Raw genomic sequence first — 15,692 nt, 5'->3', positions numbered from 1 at the left:
TTATTCCTCAGGCTTAACTACATTTTGGAAATACAAGTAGGTCAAAACTGCCTTCCCCATTGGAGAAACAAAAAATCAGCACAGGTGTTTTCCTCTGCATTTATGAGCAATAAATACATTGTTGTGGGGCTAAACTACCCATTTATCCCTGCAGGTAGTGTGGGAGTTTGGCACAGCCACATTTTAGGTGCTGCTCTCTGTGACCCACTCCCATCTTCCTGAGCACCTCCAATTCTTTTATTGCAGGCTATTAGCCCTTCCTATTCCCTTTAGTGCTATTCCCTTTAGCTTCCACTTGTGGACTTCTCTATGAAGGTGCTGAACTCTTTTCTGAACCTGCTGATGCCTCCTGCCTCCACAACCAACTATGGCAACAAAATCCAGATTTATTCCTGCTGCTTTTACCATTTTAACCCACTCTCCCATCAGTGCCCCCTGACTCTTGTAGTCATTTTAACATCAGGTTTGTGCTTGCCTTATCCACAGCTTCACGATTTTAAAAATCTCAGCCAAGCAAATCCCAGCAGCATTTTTAGAAGATAACCAAATCAAACTGCAAGGCTAGTCCCCAAACAGAAAATATAGTAAGGGAAATCATATTAGTCATAAAAGACCTAACAACTTGTCAGCAAGAGCTCTGTGTTACCATCACTTTGAGATCACACTTGCATGTTCCAGCTCAGCTTATAAAATATTTGAAAGAGGAGTGCACATCACCTTCAGATCAGTGAATGCTCTCAAATTCTGGGACAAAACCCCCATGTCACTGAAATAAAATCAAGATTGATTTTTTAAACTTTGCTTGTATAAAGCAAAAGAAATGAGTATTGCTCATTCACTGTAACCTTCTGTTTGCAGGACAACTTTGAGGAAAAAAATGCAGGCACATGTTTAAATATATTCCCTTGTTTTGGTTTTCTCTCTCTGCCCAGCACAAACTCCACAGCTGATTTAACTGCAATGCCTTGACTTCTTTCCAGTGTTCAAAGTCAAAGGAACACCAGTGCACCACACCCCAGTTCCATGATCTCTGCTGCTGCAGCTTTTCCAGGCAAGGATCACTGGTGTAAGCTCAGGGATTCTCCCTGTGCTGTCTGTACAGGGCTCAGCTCCTTGATCAGAAATCAGCTCTAGAGACAAAACTGCAGCTCTTCACCCTCCACACTTACCTACAGCACCACTTTTATGCATCAGGTTTCTGGTTTGCTCTGTCAAAGGCACCTGGGGCTGGCACTAAAGCACACAGAGCCCTGAACAAGGACCTGGATGTTTTCTGACAGGTCACTGAGCTGGAGCCTTGCGTGCTCATCTGTGCCTGCTGTCCTGACAGCCTGACATGAGCTGTCAGGGCTCCTTTCCTGGCCAGCCCGGTGCTACACCACGTCCCTAATCCACAGAGGCACAAACCAGGCTCTTACTCAACTCCTGATGCAAACCCGGTGTCTTTGAAATCCAAACAAATCCTCCAATCCCCCCCAAATTAATATTATTGATGGTTCCTGATGCAAGCTAAATACTGAAGGCAGCACAGGACACAAAGTATGAAAAAGGTATTTATTATTTACACAACTGCTATAGTTCCTTAAGAACAATATATACCATTTTTTTATTTGAAAGGGTCAGTCTTCTTTCAAATCCATGAACTGCATAATGCACAAGTGTTGGAAATGCCAAACAGCAGTCACATCACACTTCTATAGTGCAGGCATAAGCAGCGCAAGTAAATGATATTTTAAGAACAGTATGGCTGAATATTGTATTTAAACACAGTGTTTGCACTTTGACAAGATTTAGCTAGAAGAGAACAAGGGTTTTGTTCATGCTTTGTTAGGAATGTGACTTTCCCATCTGAGGTTTAAACCCTTTATCAGAGATATGGGGATTTTTCAGGCAGACTGCTTTTCACTGATCAAGTAACAGTGGGTTTCTCTCCCTCAAATTTCAATCTTTTGTTTTCCAGTAAACACTGCTTTATAGTACAAGTTCACACACTGGGGTAAACTGGCCACAGAGGTGGTACTTTCCCATCTTACTGTCTTGCACAGAGAAACACTGACATACTAATACATACCAAACTTAGACAACTTGTAATTTATAGACTTAAATACTGGAATGGGAGAGGGAGACTGTTTCTAAAGATGGAGGGAATAGAGGACTTATACAATTCATACACTGCCAAGGTTGGCTTTTTAATCAACATTTTTGGTCTAAATATTTTTTTTTTCTAGTCTCAGAATGGTTTTGGTCTTTGATGGTTATGGTTATACTTCAGCAGCAAAGGAGAGGAAAGTATTTTGAGAAGTAACACCAGAACTGAATGCAAGAAAAAGCAACTGACTTGTTTCTCCCACTTTGAGCTTATTGCTGTGATCTTTTAAAAAACCCACAACCAACCAGCTGGAAGACCAAGTTTAGCAGTCGTTCTGGCATTGGGTCCAGTGTCCAGCACTATTATACTCTAGCACAAAAGCAAGGAAAAGTCCAATGATCTTAGTGATGTTCCCTTCGATTCAGTGCCACACAGTTTTATTAGTGTTATTGTCCTTGCTTCTTTGAGAGATACCTGAAAGAAACAAAAGTAGAGTTTTTCACCAAGTAAGAGGTGGCCACAAATATACCTGAGATCTTAGGATCAAAGTATGACTCTGCTTTCTTTTCTTACCAACAATCCTTCTACTGATAACCAAAAATTAGATATGCAATCAATCAATAGCACTTATGATTTTTATTTAATTTCAACATCTTTCAATTCCACGATAGGTTATCTTGCGGTAATTCAAAGTCATGTTCTAGTTAGACTCTATCAGGCTTTTTAAACAAAAGGGAGGAAGGAAATGGAAACCTGTTTCATGCTAAGAGGATGGAAAATTACATCAGTTGGAGAAGTGGCTTTTATATCCTTTAAGATGAAAAGGCCCATTAGTAATGGCACTCCTTCAAATAAATTCAGGACTTTAATGAACTGATGCAGCATAACCTGAAAAGAACAGCCCTCCAGCAGCTTCTCTGGAGAAGCTGAGTGACTCTGAACTGCTTTCTGTATTCTGATCTCACAGCTCTCTTGGCACCAGAGCTGGAGCAATCTGCCTGTGTGGTGTGAGAAAGGCTTTGCAAATACTCTAGGAGAAAGAATCCAACCAATTTCACTGACAGTGTGAAATATCCAGTGAATTTCACTGCTTTTAAGGTTTAACATTTTACTTTCTGTTCTATTCAGAAAAGAAAAATTATATCAAGCCTGTAAGGCTCCATTTTTTTAAACACCAAAGGAGTGGTTTTCCAACAGTTTTTCTTCACATGCATTGAACCCTCTGGCTGTTGCATAAAACCAAGAATAATTTTGCTGAAGCCCTTCAGTTAATCACTTTCTAGCAAGAATTAGGATGCTAACTGATGCACCTGGAAAACTCCAAGTTTGTTTTTGCTTGTAAGACAGTTACTTGGAGCTGATGAATCCTGCAATACCACCCCACCTGGATGTGCCTAAGAACTACACTAACACAACAAAGCTTTCAAGGAACTTCTAGAGAAGTTGCCTTAAAACAAAGGATTTGGGATCTGAACCCACAGTCTAACTTTTCTGGGGTGGAAAGAAAGAGGTTTCCAGGGACCACGTTCCTTCAAAATTCTCTTCCTTTTAGGATGCATAATTGGCAGTGCTGAATACTGGAGTAGTAGGAAAACATGGATGCATTCTGTCAAAAACTTATCATTTTAGGGAAGCTATCCCAACACTACAGCCCTATTAAAATTCTCCTCAAACTAAAGGACCTTTGTAACTGTAAGTTATAAAGTTCATCAGTTCCGTTGTTTCTGATGTTTGTAGAGATAACCTCAAACAAAACACCAGGGTCAGGGACAGAAGGAAGCAAGAATTTTGCCTTTTTTCTTACCTTTCCCAATGTTTGTGATTCAGCTCCAAAAAGTCATCTAATTTTGCTATTTCTTTGAGGTATTGGGTGAGCTTTAGAAGCTCCTTGTCTTTATCCCGATTTAAATGTGCTTTCATAAAAGGCCTTATCTATACAAAAGAGAGAAACTGGGTATAACCATTTGCTCACAGAAGGAAAAAATGCTTTAGATTCTCTATCACTTACCACCTGACTAAAATGTATTTTCAGTACTATGACAAGTTATAACTTTTCACAGGGAAGAGGAAAGAAAACCCTTTTCCAGTAGTGGTCAGATCCAATTTGTCCTGTTCATGCAAATGGGACTGAGGAGTTTTTACCTTGCATCAACCAGAAAAAAATTATTTTCCCTTACACTTCTTCAAGCCTTCCCCCTCAGACACACTGATAAAATGATCTGGAATGGAGTGCCACATTTTCTAATTGATTTCACAGAGATTTTTGCAGGAGGGGTTTTCAGCTCAGCATTGTGAGTTGTGTGGTATCATTGGAACCAGATTTTTTTCAGCAAAAAGCCTTTGACTACAACCAGAGCTGTTGTGAAATGAGGTATCAGAAGCAAAGCTTGGAATACATTATACCTGGGCCTTGTTTTAGTGATTCAGTGCTCTTGTCTGCAGCTGTTAACAACACTTTGACAAACATTTTTCCAATCTGAGCTAGAGGGACCTCTGGATAATCCCCTTCCAGCAAGATCTTTGCTATTCCTGATTCTCCTTCCAGTTAAGATAATCTTGTTAGATCTCATCAGCTGCTCTTCTCTTCACATTGTGGATACTTTCAAAGAGATACCATCTTCAACTTCTGCATTTGAAAACATCTTTTTCTTTTTTAGAGAGATTTATGCAAGTTGTTTTACTGCTACTGTATGTAGAAATTTAAGCTGCACTCTTATTCAGAACCAGCAGTAATTACAGAGCACACACTGGTTGACAGTTGTATAAAATGAAATATTTGCTGTTCTATAGTTAAAGTGGCTCAAGGTACTAATTATTTCTCATATAGAATACTTGTGATTATCCTGTCATACTATCATGAAGTACAGCCATTTGTTATTTGACTTATTTTTGAATATGACCACTCTGGAGATTGAACAACACATTTTCAATGGTGCCTGTCAGCAATGCCCAGCTTGATTACAGCTTGCAGGTATAACTTAGGCAGAAATAAGAATTTCATTGATTTTGGTAATCTATTAAATGCTTAATAGTGACACAAGGTTTATTTAATACTGTTATTAGGGAAATACTAAGCCAGACAAATGGCACTGTGAATTAACAGATTTAACAATACATGCATCATTGCTAGTTAAAAATAGTCTTTCTTTATGCTGCAGCAAAGAAGTAGGAGAAAGTACTACTTGAAGTATCAAGAAAAAGTAGCAGTAAATGAAAATTCCAGTTTCCATTACCTTGAGTCCATTCTGTGGGTTCATCAGGAAGTTTCGGCCAATATCATCAAACATAATAGTATTTTTTTTGCTGTAATATTCTGAAAACTTTCCCCAGATAACACCAAGAGGCTTCACCTGCAAACACAACACAATACAAGGTATCTCAGGTAAATCAGATCACATGCAGGACGTGAAAATGCCATCTACAGGAACCTGAGTCCTAACTTGAATGACCACTTGTATTCTTTTGCTTTACCATTAGCAAGTAGTTTGGCTTTAACAAAGGAAGATGTGAAATAATATAAATACCCTCCACTAAGGAAAACCTTTCTGTTGGCACTAAGTTTTCTTGCAACATTCACCTACTGTTTGGTTTGAAAGCTGTGAAATCTAAAGCTATCACTCAAAACATGAATAGAGACTTCCAGTAGAAAAAAACCTGTGGTTCCAAGATTCTTGCCGTTTTACTGCATGAAAATTCCTGAACAACTTTTTTTTGTTGAGTATTTTAAAGGGGTGGGATAAAATGCCAGCTGAATGTAGAACAAGACTAGGATAAAAATTGGTACTTACATCTATTAGTCCTCTCCGAGGAGTGTGCACTGTTATCATGGCAGCACTGTCCAGCATGAAAGTGATCTTGTAGTTTGCATTGGTACTCACCCCAAGCTCCTGCATCACAAAGATTTATGATTAAAGCTTCTAATTATGGCAGTTTTACTGCTCGACAACTGGAACCACAATTATAGTAGATTGTTTGTCACGGGGTGAGCTGTGGAGGTTTATCAGAGACACACTAAAAATAGATACCTGGGGAAATTTGCATTTGTTACATAATGGGGATCATAAAAGTGCACACAGGGATTTATTTTTAGTGTTTAATATCAGGAACTTAACAGCTGATGCTGGCAGAAAATCAAAGCAACTTTGCAGAGAAGCCAAAATACAGAGAGGTTTTGCTCAAACCTTCATGCACAACCACTCACAAGTTCTCCACACCTCAATTTAACTTTCCAGCAATTGTGTTCTGGCTGCTCTTTGTTCCTCACAGTGATTTGCACAAATCACAGCCTAATCCAAGATGGAATACCCAGGAACATCTCACTGTCACTGCTCCCTCTGGCACATGTCCAAGATAACCAGTATTAGTGTCAATTTGCACTTTTAAGATTTGGTAACTCCTGAAACACTCCAAGTAAAACAACCTTTCTAGAAATAAAAAACTTAAGACTAGATGAGGGAGCATCATTTCTATTTCAAATCCTTTCCAAAGCTGAAAAGTACCAGTAAAATCTGCTGATATGGTACAACACAGATATTGCTGACAACTTCTGGTGTGTGAAACAGCAGCCATATGCAAACCTGTGTAACAGGGAGAAAATACAAACTGCAGCAGCTCTTCTGCAACTATCCAGGCACACTTACCTGATTTGCTTTTATTTAAAAATGCAATCTTGCAAATGAAATGCTCTACCTCCCTGGGTCAGTATCCTGTTACACTGACAGAACCAGCTGTTCTAGAATGTTTGAATTTCAGGCATAAAAGGGTGGTAACTGAGAGATTAAATTTGCTTGTCTGATACTCCCTTCTTTTAAATGCTGTTCCTGCTTTGTATTTTAAACCAGAAACTGTAATGCCAACTATTGCTGGAATCACAGCTCCCTGACCAAAAGTGAAACTCTGGTAGGGAAGCACCCCTGGTGCCATCAGTTTAAGGAGAAACAGAAAGTGGCATCTAGTGGCAGGAATCTCAGTGGATCAGGGCTCAGGAGGAGGGTTGGAAAAGCAACCTGGAAATGCAGAAAGGTGACCAGTGCAGGGGGAAGAACCCAGTTTTGAACAATGATTTTTCACAAGACTGAGTCCTAGCACTACTGTGACAACACAGTATAAATATGTGACACAAGAATGCAATGTTTGCAAGGCTCAGCACTGATTTTACTTGCACTAACTCCACTTCACAGTTCTGACTAAAGATTCTCATTTCTAAGAGGCATTTTTGTTTAGAAAAGGTGGTGGCAATTAATTATTTTGAGGAAGAGAACACTGCAAAAATGTGTTTTGCTCTGTGAAAGCCTGAAAAATAGTGCATAGTAAAAGCTTAAATTTGGAAAGGTTTTTCCTGGAATGGAAATAACTTTTGATTTATAAACATAAAAAACCCCTAACCCACCAACCAAACACACAGCAATTCTTAGTAAGCTCATTAGATTTACAGCTAAGCCTGACTGTAAATATGTTTACCATGAGGTCAGCTGTTCAAAACTGGCTTCCTGCCTGATTCCAGTGGGGAAGAAACCAGAAAATGAAAGAGCTCTTATGGGATGTTTAATAAGGCAGAGGAAGCAACAGAACCCCCAGCTGCAAGAGGTAAAGATAAATATGAGAAGAGTTTCCTCTTGATAACTTGCTCCAGCATGTCACATCTGTCTGTTCCTTTAAAAAAGTCACATTTAAAGACTGGAGCTCTATAATTAGAGGTAAGATGAAAGCAACTGTGCAGGGCTGCGTGACAAATCCAAGTTTCAGCAGGTACTGACTTGTGTTTAGTTCTGCTAAATTTAACACCTACTGCTGATAGTTTGTGTGGAATTCTAAAATTAGATTCAATCTAGTTTTGTGATCAAGATAATTTCAAGTGACTATGGAAATTGAAGCAACTCAGGTTATGATTCATACAACCTCCCCTGTTTCTAACCTGCTCTACAATGCTGAGCATAAGCACAACTGCATGAATGGTTACCCAGACCAGATGTTTTCAGAGCAACTTACTTTCATTTTGGCTTCAATCCACTTCATATTAGTAGCAGCTGAAACAAAAGGGAGAAAACAGAAAGAATACTTTATCAAAATAAGTCATTGGCAGGCAAAAAAAAAGAAATAAGCTAAGAACTTGTTCACTCAATTTGTCAAATTTTTACACAAAATTTAATTTTAGAAAGATCCACTTTTGTTGCAACTTTTAGGGTCTTAAAGAAAGTCTTTTATCAGGGAAGCCTATTTTTGTTTGGAAAAGCTTACTTTTCAAATGAACAACTAGATGAAGCACTGCAAATATTTATACCATTTTCTAGATCAGCTGTTACTGAACCACAGCCTGTAAGACCATGGATACACCTGGCTTGAGCAACCTCACTGCCTGTGCAGGATTTCCTCCTGGAAGCAATGACAGGAATACATAAAATCTGGAAAGAACAAAGTATCAAACTGCCTGCTGGTCTAAGAACATGGAGAAACATTGTTCAAGACTATGAAAATGGAATTTTGTCACACAATTTTAATATGGTTTTAACCCTGCACTGGCTAAAGTCTGTTCTCCAGCTGTTGGACAGGAATTGAACTAGAATGCAAAGAATCAAGCAACCACTCCTGCAGACAGGAGAGTTTGGTTCATTTGGCAGCTCACTATGTGTTGTCTGCATTGAGATTATTTGTAAAATCACTATGAAGCAGTGTTCTAATGTTGATTATAGAGTTCTGTTTCTTTGTACAAAGTCACAGTCAGTAAAGTGATGCTGAGCTTTATCTTGTGACTAGACCCATTCTTGTGAGCAGTATGTGGGGCTTTTTCACATAAGAATTGGTATTTTTCTAAAATATCTCTAATAGTTGTGCAAATTACAGCCAAACGTTTCTGTATCATTTTAGATCTTGTGACTCACACTAAAAAGCAATATAAAAACCTCCCACCTGGAGTCCCTGCTCTGGATGACAATTTACAATAAATTCTTAGGCACAGAGTATAATACTTACACCAAATTACAATATCATAGTCCTCATATGCAGAAGTCAGGAATTCATGAAGGTATGGCCTCATCAGCTCTACCCCAGTTTCAGCACATGACCTGTGGTCTAAACAAAATATAAGAGATAAACAATTCAGTATTAAAGTATTAGCTATTAAAGCCCAGTCTGATTTTCCTTTCTATCCAGAGACTCAAAGAGTTTCATGAGGGGAGCACTGAAGCACTTTAAGGTCATGAATGATTTGATATCAAACTCCCAGGCCCATTTTAAAGGTGGAAAGACAAAGCCGAGGGAATATTTATCTGTTGGTCTCACAGCTACTTGAGGGCTTAGCAATAATTAAATCAAGAGATCTCTGAGTATGAATATCTTTGAAGAGTCAGGGCAAATCATCTGTGCACTTAACAAATTAGTAACTGGCCAGATATGAAACAGATTCCTTCAGGCCTAGTCCAGTTAATTGCGTGAACATACATCAGGCTCATTTCAGAGATGCAAACATTCCTGCTCCAAATCCAAAACTGCTGTAAAATCTGCCAGCAGAAGACCTCTCAATAAAAATTTTAAGCTTAGAAATAGGCTGAATTTTAAAGTCAGGTTGGAAACAAATGTCATCAAAAAGGAAAACTAAGGAAAAGGGAAGGTATTATTTACTGCTCACAGTCATGCTGCCATGGCACACCTACAAACTAGCAAGTTAAGTTAGAAGGAGAATTCTGGCTTTCAAAAAAAACCAGCTTGGCAGAATTTTCAAGTAAAACATGTTTTTGTGAATGGTATGTAAATAAAATTTGAAGCTGTTCTCCCACACTCCCCCCCCAGAGTAGAGTAAATCAGGTACAGAATGGGATCATTATTTTACAGCATCTTGCCAAGCTACTGTGATGGTCAAGATACAAGTTGTCAAGGGAAAGACTATCAGCAGAGAAGACTAAATTGCTGCTTTTTGCAGCAATTAAATAACTGCTGCACTAAAATCAACAACATGCAACATTTTAAAATGCTTTTTAAAATGTGAACAAAAGACCACAAAATCATACAAAGCAGAAGTTATGTTGTACAACACACCAAAGCAAAAATCAAGAAACCTGATCTGGCAAATAAATTGAGTTGTCAAACAAACAAAACCCAAAAATTGCATAAAAACTCACCAAATAGTGTATAATCAACATCTAGCACCAGCAGCTTTTTTCCTTCTCTAGGAGGATTCAGAATTTCCACTTTGTATTCTTTAACTCTACGGGAAATTTTTAGTAGATTTTCTTCCCTGATGTAACAGTGCAAAAAGTTACAGTTAATTAAAATGTACTTTCTACAGTCAATAACAAACTGTTTTAACAGCTTGAACTCCTAACCTATTTTCTACTTCCACAACTTCCTCTTCAATATCAAAGTCATTGACCACATCATCATTATCTGGAGGCGGCCCAAGGACATCTTCCTAGAGGAATAAAAATAATAAAAGATAACAACGATCAGAGAGGAAAAATAACAATAGATATCAAGTTTCTGTTACTGCACATTGCAAGGCAGGAATACTATTTAACCAAAATTGTTTCACTTTACTAGTGGAAAGCATTATTTAAGTATACTGATGATTGTTCAGATTTAAGAAGTCAGTATCACAATAATAGGTTTGTACTTCAAGTACAGAACACCACAGGAGTTTCATAAGTACACTGCTCTGAGAGTCTGCAGCAAAGTTTATTTTACACTAAAAATGCCAACAGAAATCTATTATACTATCATTTTTTAAATGATGACTGGAATAGTCAAAATTTAAAATCACAGTTAGGAGACACGAAGCATTTTTCCTGTTTAACTAATAAACAAGCAAATTATTTACCAAACTCTCTTCACGAGTGCCCATCATCATTATCTTAGTATTTGGTTTCAACTTGAGGGCTCCAAGCTTAACATCATCATCTGCAGGTTTGCCTGTAATGCAGATTTTTTTTTTTAATTGAGGTAAAGATTTCAGAAAAATGTCAATACATTCCATGTGTAATTGAAACAAGCTTCCTGTAAAATATGAGCTATGCCAAGCTGTGTTATCATAATCTTCCACATACGGTGTCTTGGTTTTGGTTGGGACTGAGTTGATTTTCTTCATGGTAACTGCTGCAGTGCTGTGTTTTGGGTTTGATTTGATAATAATGTTGATGGCACACCAATGGTTTAGTTGGTGCCAAGCAGTGCTTGCTCTAAATCAAGGACTTTCCAGTTTCCTGTGCTCTGACAGTGAGCAGGTGCACAAGGAGCTGGGGGAAGTGGGCAAAGGGATATTCCACAGCACAGAACCTCATGCCCAGAGTATGAACAGGGGGGAACTGGCTGGGAGACACCGACTGCTGCTCAGGGACTGGATGGGCATTGGTCAGTGGGTGGTGAGCAACTGCATTGTGGCACTGGTTTCTCTTGGGTTTTATGCCTCTTTCTCCTCTTTTCATTACTGTTATTATAATAATTAGTATTATATACTATTTTATTATCTTTCAGTCATGGAACTCTTTCTCAACCCATGAGGTTTACTTTTTTGCCCCCAATTCTCCTCCCCACTAAGACAGGGCAGTGTGAAGCACTAAAAAATTACCAGACAGATGAAAATTGTTTATTAATAATAAACCAATATTCAGTGATGTAGGAAGTATCTGTATTAATGTTCATTCCAGAGCTACAACTGGGAAGTGGATGCTCTGCTAGTGCACACATCCTGCCTAGGATTAGGGGATGTTTGTCCTTAAACACCTCAGGCACATCCCCAAGAGCAGTAAAGAAGGAGAGTTACCCTTCATTTTAAGCCCAAGCAGTTTCTGACGCTCTGGTAACACTCCAGTGAGGCCCTTCAGAGACTGTTTCAGGTCCAACACTGTGTCTTCTTCTGACAGAGAGGTTATCGTGTACTCCTGGCCACCCCATTTTATTATGAGAGAGAGAGACATCCTTGAAGCATATGTTCAGTCTTACTGTCTGAAAAATCTGCTGCAGGAGGGAAACACAAAGATCATGTAAGGAAGAAAGAGGAGAACCACTCTTTCCACAAGACAAACCACAACATCTACTTAAAGCATTCTTGATTCTTTATTATATTGGACATCAAAGAGCTGTTTGTTTCCCCTGAGCAGATGATAAACGTGTTGAGAAAGCGCTGAAACAAAGGGAAAAAGAACAGTGTTAAAACTGGGGCTCTGAGTTCCACTTTGATGTTTTTAGCAATGTCACATTCACATCTGCTGGGTGTTCTGTGCAGGTACAGCCTGTGCACTGCACACTCGAGCACAGCACTGCAGCACCACAAAAGCCATTGCAAAGCTCAGAAATGTCCTCTGCAACACTTATGCAACCAAACCAGCCATGGGTGCCTTTACAGATGTAATAACACAACAGCAAATATGAAATCCCTAGCATATATAAGCCCATAAAAATAGTTCTGAGGCCAACAGTCCATTTTTGGCACTGGATTTCTCTAATCCCTTCCACTGTGCAATACCTGCAGTAATGCACACCCCAGGTTACATCTCGCTGTAGCAATATCAAAGCAGGAATTTGAAAACAAAGCCAAAACACACACCCACACAATGCAATTACACCCAGAGAGCTGCACTTTCATTGCAGTGCTGGCAAAATAACCATAATTATACTATCTTTAATTTACAAAGCATCGTTTATACAAATTGTATTTAACAGTTCAGTCCTACATTAAACACAGCAGAAAAACAAGATTTTTAGCTTAATGCAAAAGGAAGAACATGTTTTTTCTCTGTTAGGGCTTAGAAATAGAATCAAGGAGATAGAAAGGTATGAAAAGGCTGCTACAGATAGTCAGGAGATGCAGAGAAGGCCTCTGCACCACTGATGGTGAAATTGTCCTCAAATGACTGATATTCAAAAAGAGAGCAGATCTGTGAAAAATCTAGGCTTATCAACCTTCAAGAAATGCAGGTCTAGCAATTCTAAAAAATCTCAGAAGCCAAAACTCTGATCCTTCTTCTTCTCTGGCTTTGTATTCTCAGAAAAAAATCTCTCTTTTCCACAGTAAAGGCTATGGGGAACAATCCTGTAATTGCCCAGGCATAGCCACCAATCTCAGAGCAGATGAGAATTAGTCTAGGTACAACCTCCTTGCTAAGGACACTACAAACCTCACCTCCACACCATTGCCTCTAAGAGCCCTGAAAACAAATTGAAGAGGAAAACTTGTATCACTGGGAAATGAATTTATTTTTTTCCCAAAAATTGTCAAATCAGACTGGGACCTGGCATGACAAAGACTCATGAAAAAGGGGTCTAAGAAGCACTAAGAAATTCTACTGAGGCTAAGGCTGTATGGTGTTGATACACAGTGTTATTATCATGAATTATTCCTGTCCATAATCTTTAGACTAAGTCAGAAAGGAGAGTTTATTGTCTGTTTCCTTACCTGTACCATACAGCTCAAATCATTCTGCAAGGACATGCACAGGGCAAGAACTGTCAGAAAACTTCTGCAGTCTCTATCCAGGGCTAAACTAAAAGATCATCCCTGCAAAGAGGAGCACCTGACCAACTCTCAATCCTTACAGATCTATAGCTCTGTCATGACAAATGCTATAGGAAACAAGACACTTCTATTCACTGCCAAAACACTCAGGGGTCCGAATCAAGGAAAATGGGAAAATGATTTGGGAGCAGAAAAAGACACAGGGATTACCAAGGCCTCCACCATCGGGGCTGGGTGCTGTGCAGAACTAAAGCTAATTTTGCTTCCTTTGGTTAATTTCATCTTCAAAGCCTTTACAAGACCCTTGGGCCTCCAAGACCCAATGGGCTGGAAAACCACGGCTCAGAGAAAGCATTCGAGTTCTGCTGTTAAATTGCAGCACTACAACACTTTCCTGGGACTATTCCGAAGACAGGCATCCACATCTCTGAGTTCCGCTAAGCACCATAAAGCCCGAACCCCCTAAACCACCCCAGGCGCCCGCGGAGCGCTCGGGCCGCCCTTCCCACAGCACCGTGACAGGTGCGGGACGGGGATCGGGGCCGGCAGCTGCTCGGTGACAGCGGCGCTCTCCTGCCCCGCCGAGGCTGCCCCGGCAGCGGCGCGGCCCGGCCGGGAGCGCCCGCTCGGGGCTGCGGCGGCCGCGGGGCTGCGGAGCCGCTCCCGCCCCGCGGGGGCACCGGCCCGGCCGCGACACCCGCCCGCCCCCGGCCCCCCGGCCCGGCCCGGCCTCCCCCCGGCCCCCGCCGCACCCACCGGGCTGTGCGGGGCCGCCGATCCGCCCCCGCCCTGGCAGCGCGGAGCGGGCGCTCACCCCGGCAGCGGGACCGGCTCCGTCCCCGCTCCGCCGCGCAGGAAGCGGAACTGGCGCGCGGCGGAAGCGGGAGGGGCCCGGATGTGCGCGGGGCCGGCCCGGGGGAACCGCCGGCCCCGAGCGGGGCCCGGGCAGGCGCCGGGCGAGGCGGGCAGCGCTGCGGGTCGGGCCCCGGGCGGGGGAACAGGAGCTCCGCGGGGCTGCTCCGGCGGGCTCACGCAGCCGACCGGCAGGGAACGCCGCGGCGGGCGCTGCGGAGCCCTCGCCCCCTCAGCGCCGGCCTGAGGCCTCTCTCCGGGGAGGCCGGAGAGGCGGCTCTAGCACGGGCAGCTGCTGGCATGAGTGTGTCTTACACTGCCGGCTGTGAAAGGAGTTTATTGTCCGTTTCCTTTTGTTTATTCATATTGTTCTGTGCCCAGGGATCTGAGACCCTGCAGAGCTGCCCCCAGTTCTGGGGTCCCAGCACAGGAAGGACGTGGAGCTGCTGGAGTGAGTGCAGACGAGGCACCAGGATGATCAGAGGGATGGAGCAGCTCTGCTGGGAGGAAAGGCTGGGAGAGTTGGGATTTGTTCAGCTTGGAGAAGGGAAGGTTTCAGGGCCACCTAATTGCAGCCTTCCAGGACCTGAAGGGAGATGACAAGAAAGCTGGAGAGAGACTCTTTATGGTGGCCCGGAGAGATAGGACAAGGGGGATTGGTTTCAAACTGAAAGACAGTGGGTTTAGATTGGATATTAGCAAGAAATTATTTTCTGTGAGGGTAGTGAGGCCCTGGAACAGGTTTTCCAGAGAAGCTGTGTCTGTCCCATCGCTGGGAGTGTCCAGGACCAGATTGGATGGAGCTCTGAGCAGCCTGGTCCGGGGGAAGGTGTCTTCCCACATCTGGGGGTTTGGAAGGAAATCATTCTTAAGGTCCCTTCCAAGCCAAACCATTCTGTGATTCTATGACTCAAAACTCTCTTTGCTCCTAAAGCTGACTCTACAGGCACATTTGGTGTCTGTTGACACTTCTTGATTCCTGTTGGGGTTCTTGGGAACTGCCTTCAACTGCAGTGGTTCTGTGCTTAGGCAACAGATGTAGAAGGAAAAAATAGACTTTGCCACAAAGTGACCTTTTTCTGCAAAGCGGTTCTGCTTTCAGAGACTGGTTCAGCTTGGTGTCAGTAGAGGTGGTGTTAAATTTGAGGAAGGAAGTGAAGGTTGCAGTCCTCCAGTACCTTATGTCTTGCAGTATTGAGAGGTTAGATATTTTTTCCTGTTTAACTTGGTAATAAGTAGGGAAGGGAACAAAAGAGCAGAGGTAAACAGCAATACAGGGAGTAGAAGTTTCTTGCTGCAACTTGCAAG

The 15,692-nt window shown here is 41.6% G+C and overlaps 1 protein-coding gene across 3 annotated transcripts; it reads right to left on the bottom strand.

Annotated features, from left to right (window-relative positions):
* Positions 1 to 1,540: 1,540 nt before the first annotated feature.
* On the bottom strand, positions 1,541 to 14,394 carry UBLCP1 (ubiquitin like domain containing CTD phosphatase 1). 3 transcript variants are annotated; one of them, XM_036391803.1, is made up of 11 exons: positions 14,289 to 14,394; positions 11,841 to 12,034; positions 10,899 to 10,990; positions 10,408 to 10,493; positions 10,204 to 10,319; positions 9,059 to 9,157; positions 8,078 to 8,115; positions 5,878 to 5,976; positions 5,323 to 5,439; positions 3,894 to 4,021; positions 1,541 to 2,563 (listed from the first exon to the last, which is right to left on the bottom strand). In XM_036391803.1, the coding sequence occupies exons 2-11, from the start codon at positions 11,992 to 11,994 to the stop codon at positions 2,536 to 2,538; spliced, it is 957 nt and encodes a 318-aa protein (XP_036247696.1). In that variant the 5' UTR covers positions 11,995 to 12,034; positions 14,289 to 14,394; the 3' UTR covers positions 1,541 to 2,535. The 3 variants fall into 3 exon arrangements, with proteins under 3 accessions (XP_036247696.1, XP_036247697.1, XP_036247698.1); XM_036391804.2 differs by having other exon boundaries at positions 11,841 to 12,031; positions 14,289 to 14,382; XM_036391805.2 differs by having other exon boundaries at positions 14,347 to 14,376.
* Between the last annotated feature and the right edge of the window lie 1,298 nt (positions 14,395 to 15,692).

Source organism: Molothrus ater, chromosome 15 (assembly GCF_012460135.2).
Source record: "Molothrus ater isolate BHLD 08-10-18 breed brown headed cowbird chromosome 15, BPBGC_Mater_1.1, whole genome shotgun sequence".
Classification (NCBI taxonomy): Eukaryota; Metazoa; Chordata; class Aves; order Passeriformes; family Icteridae; genus Molothrus; species Molothrus ater.
Note: the sequence above shows the minus strand (reverse complement) of the source record. Positions and strands in the feature narration are given on the sequence as shown.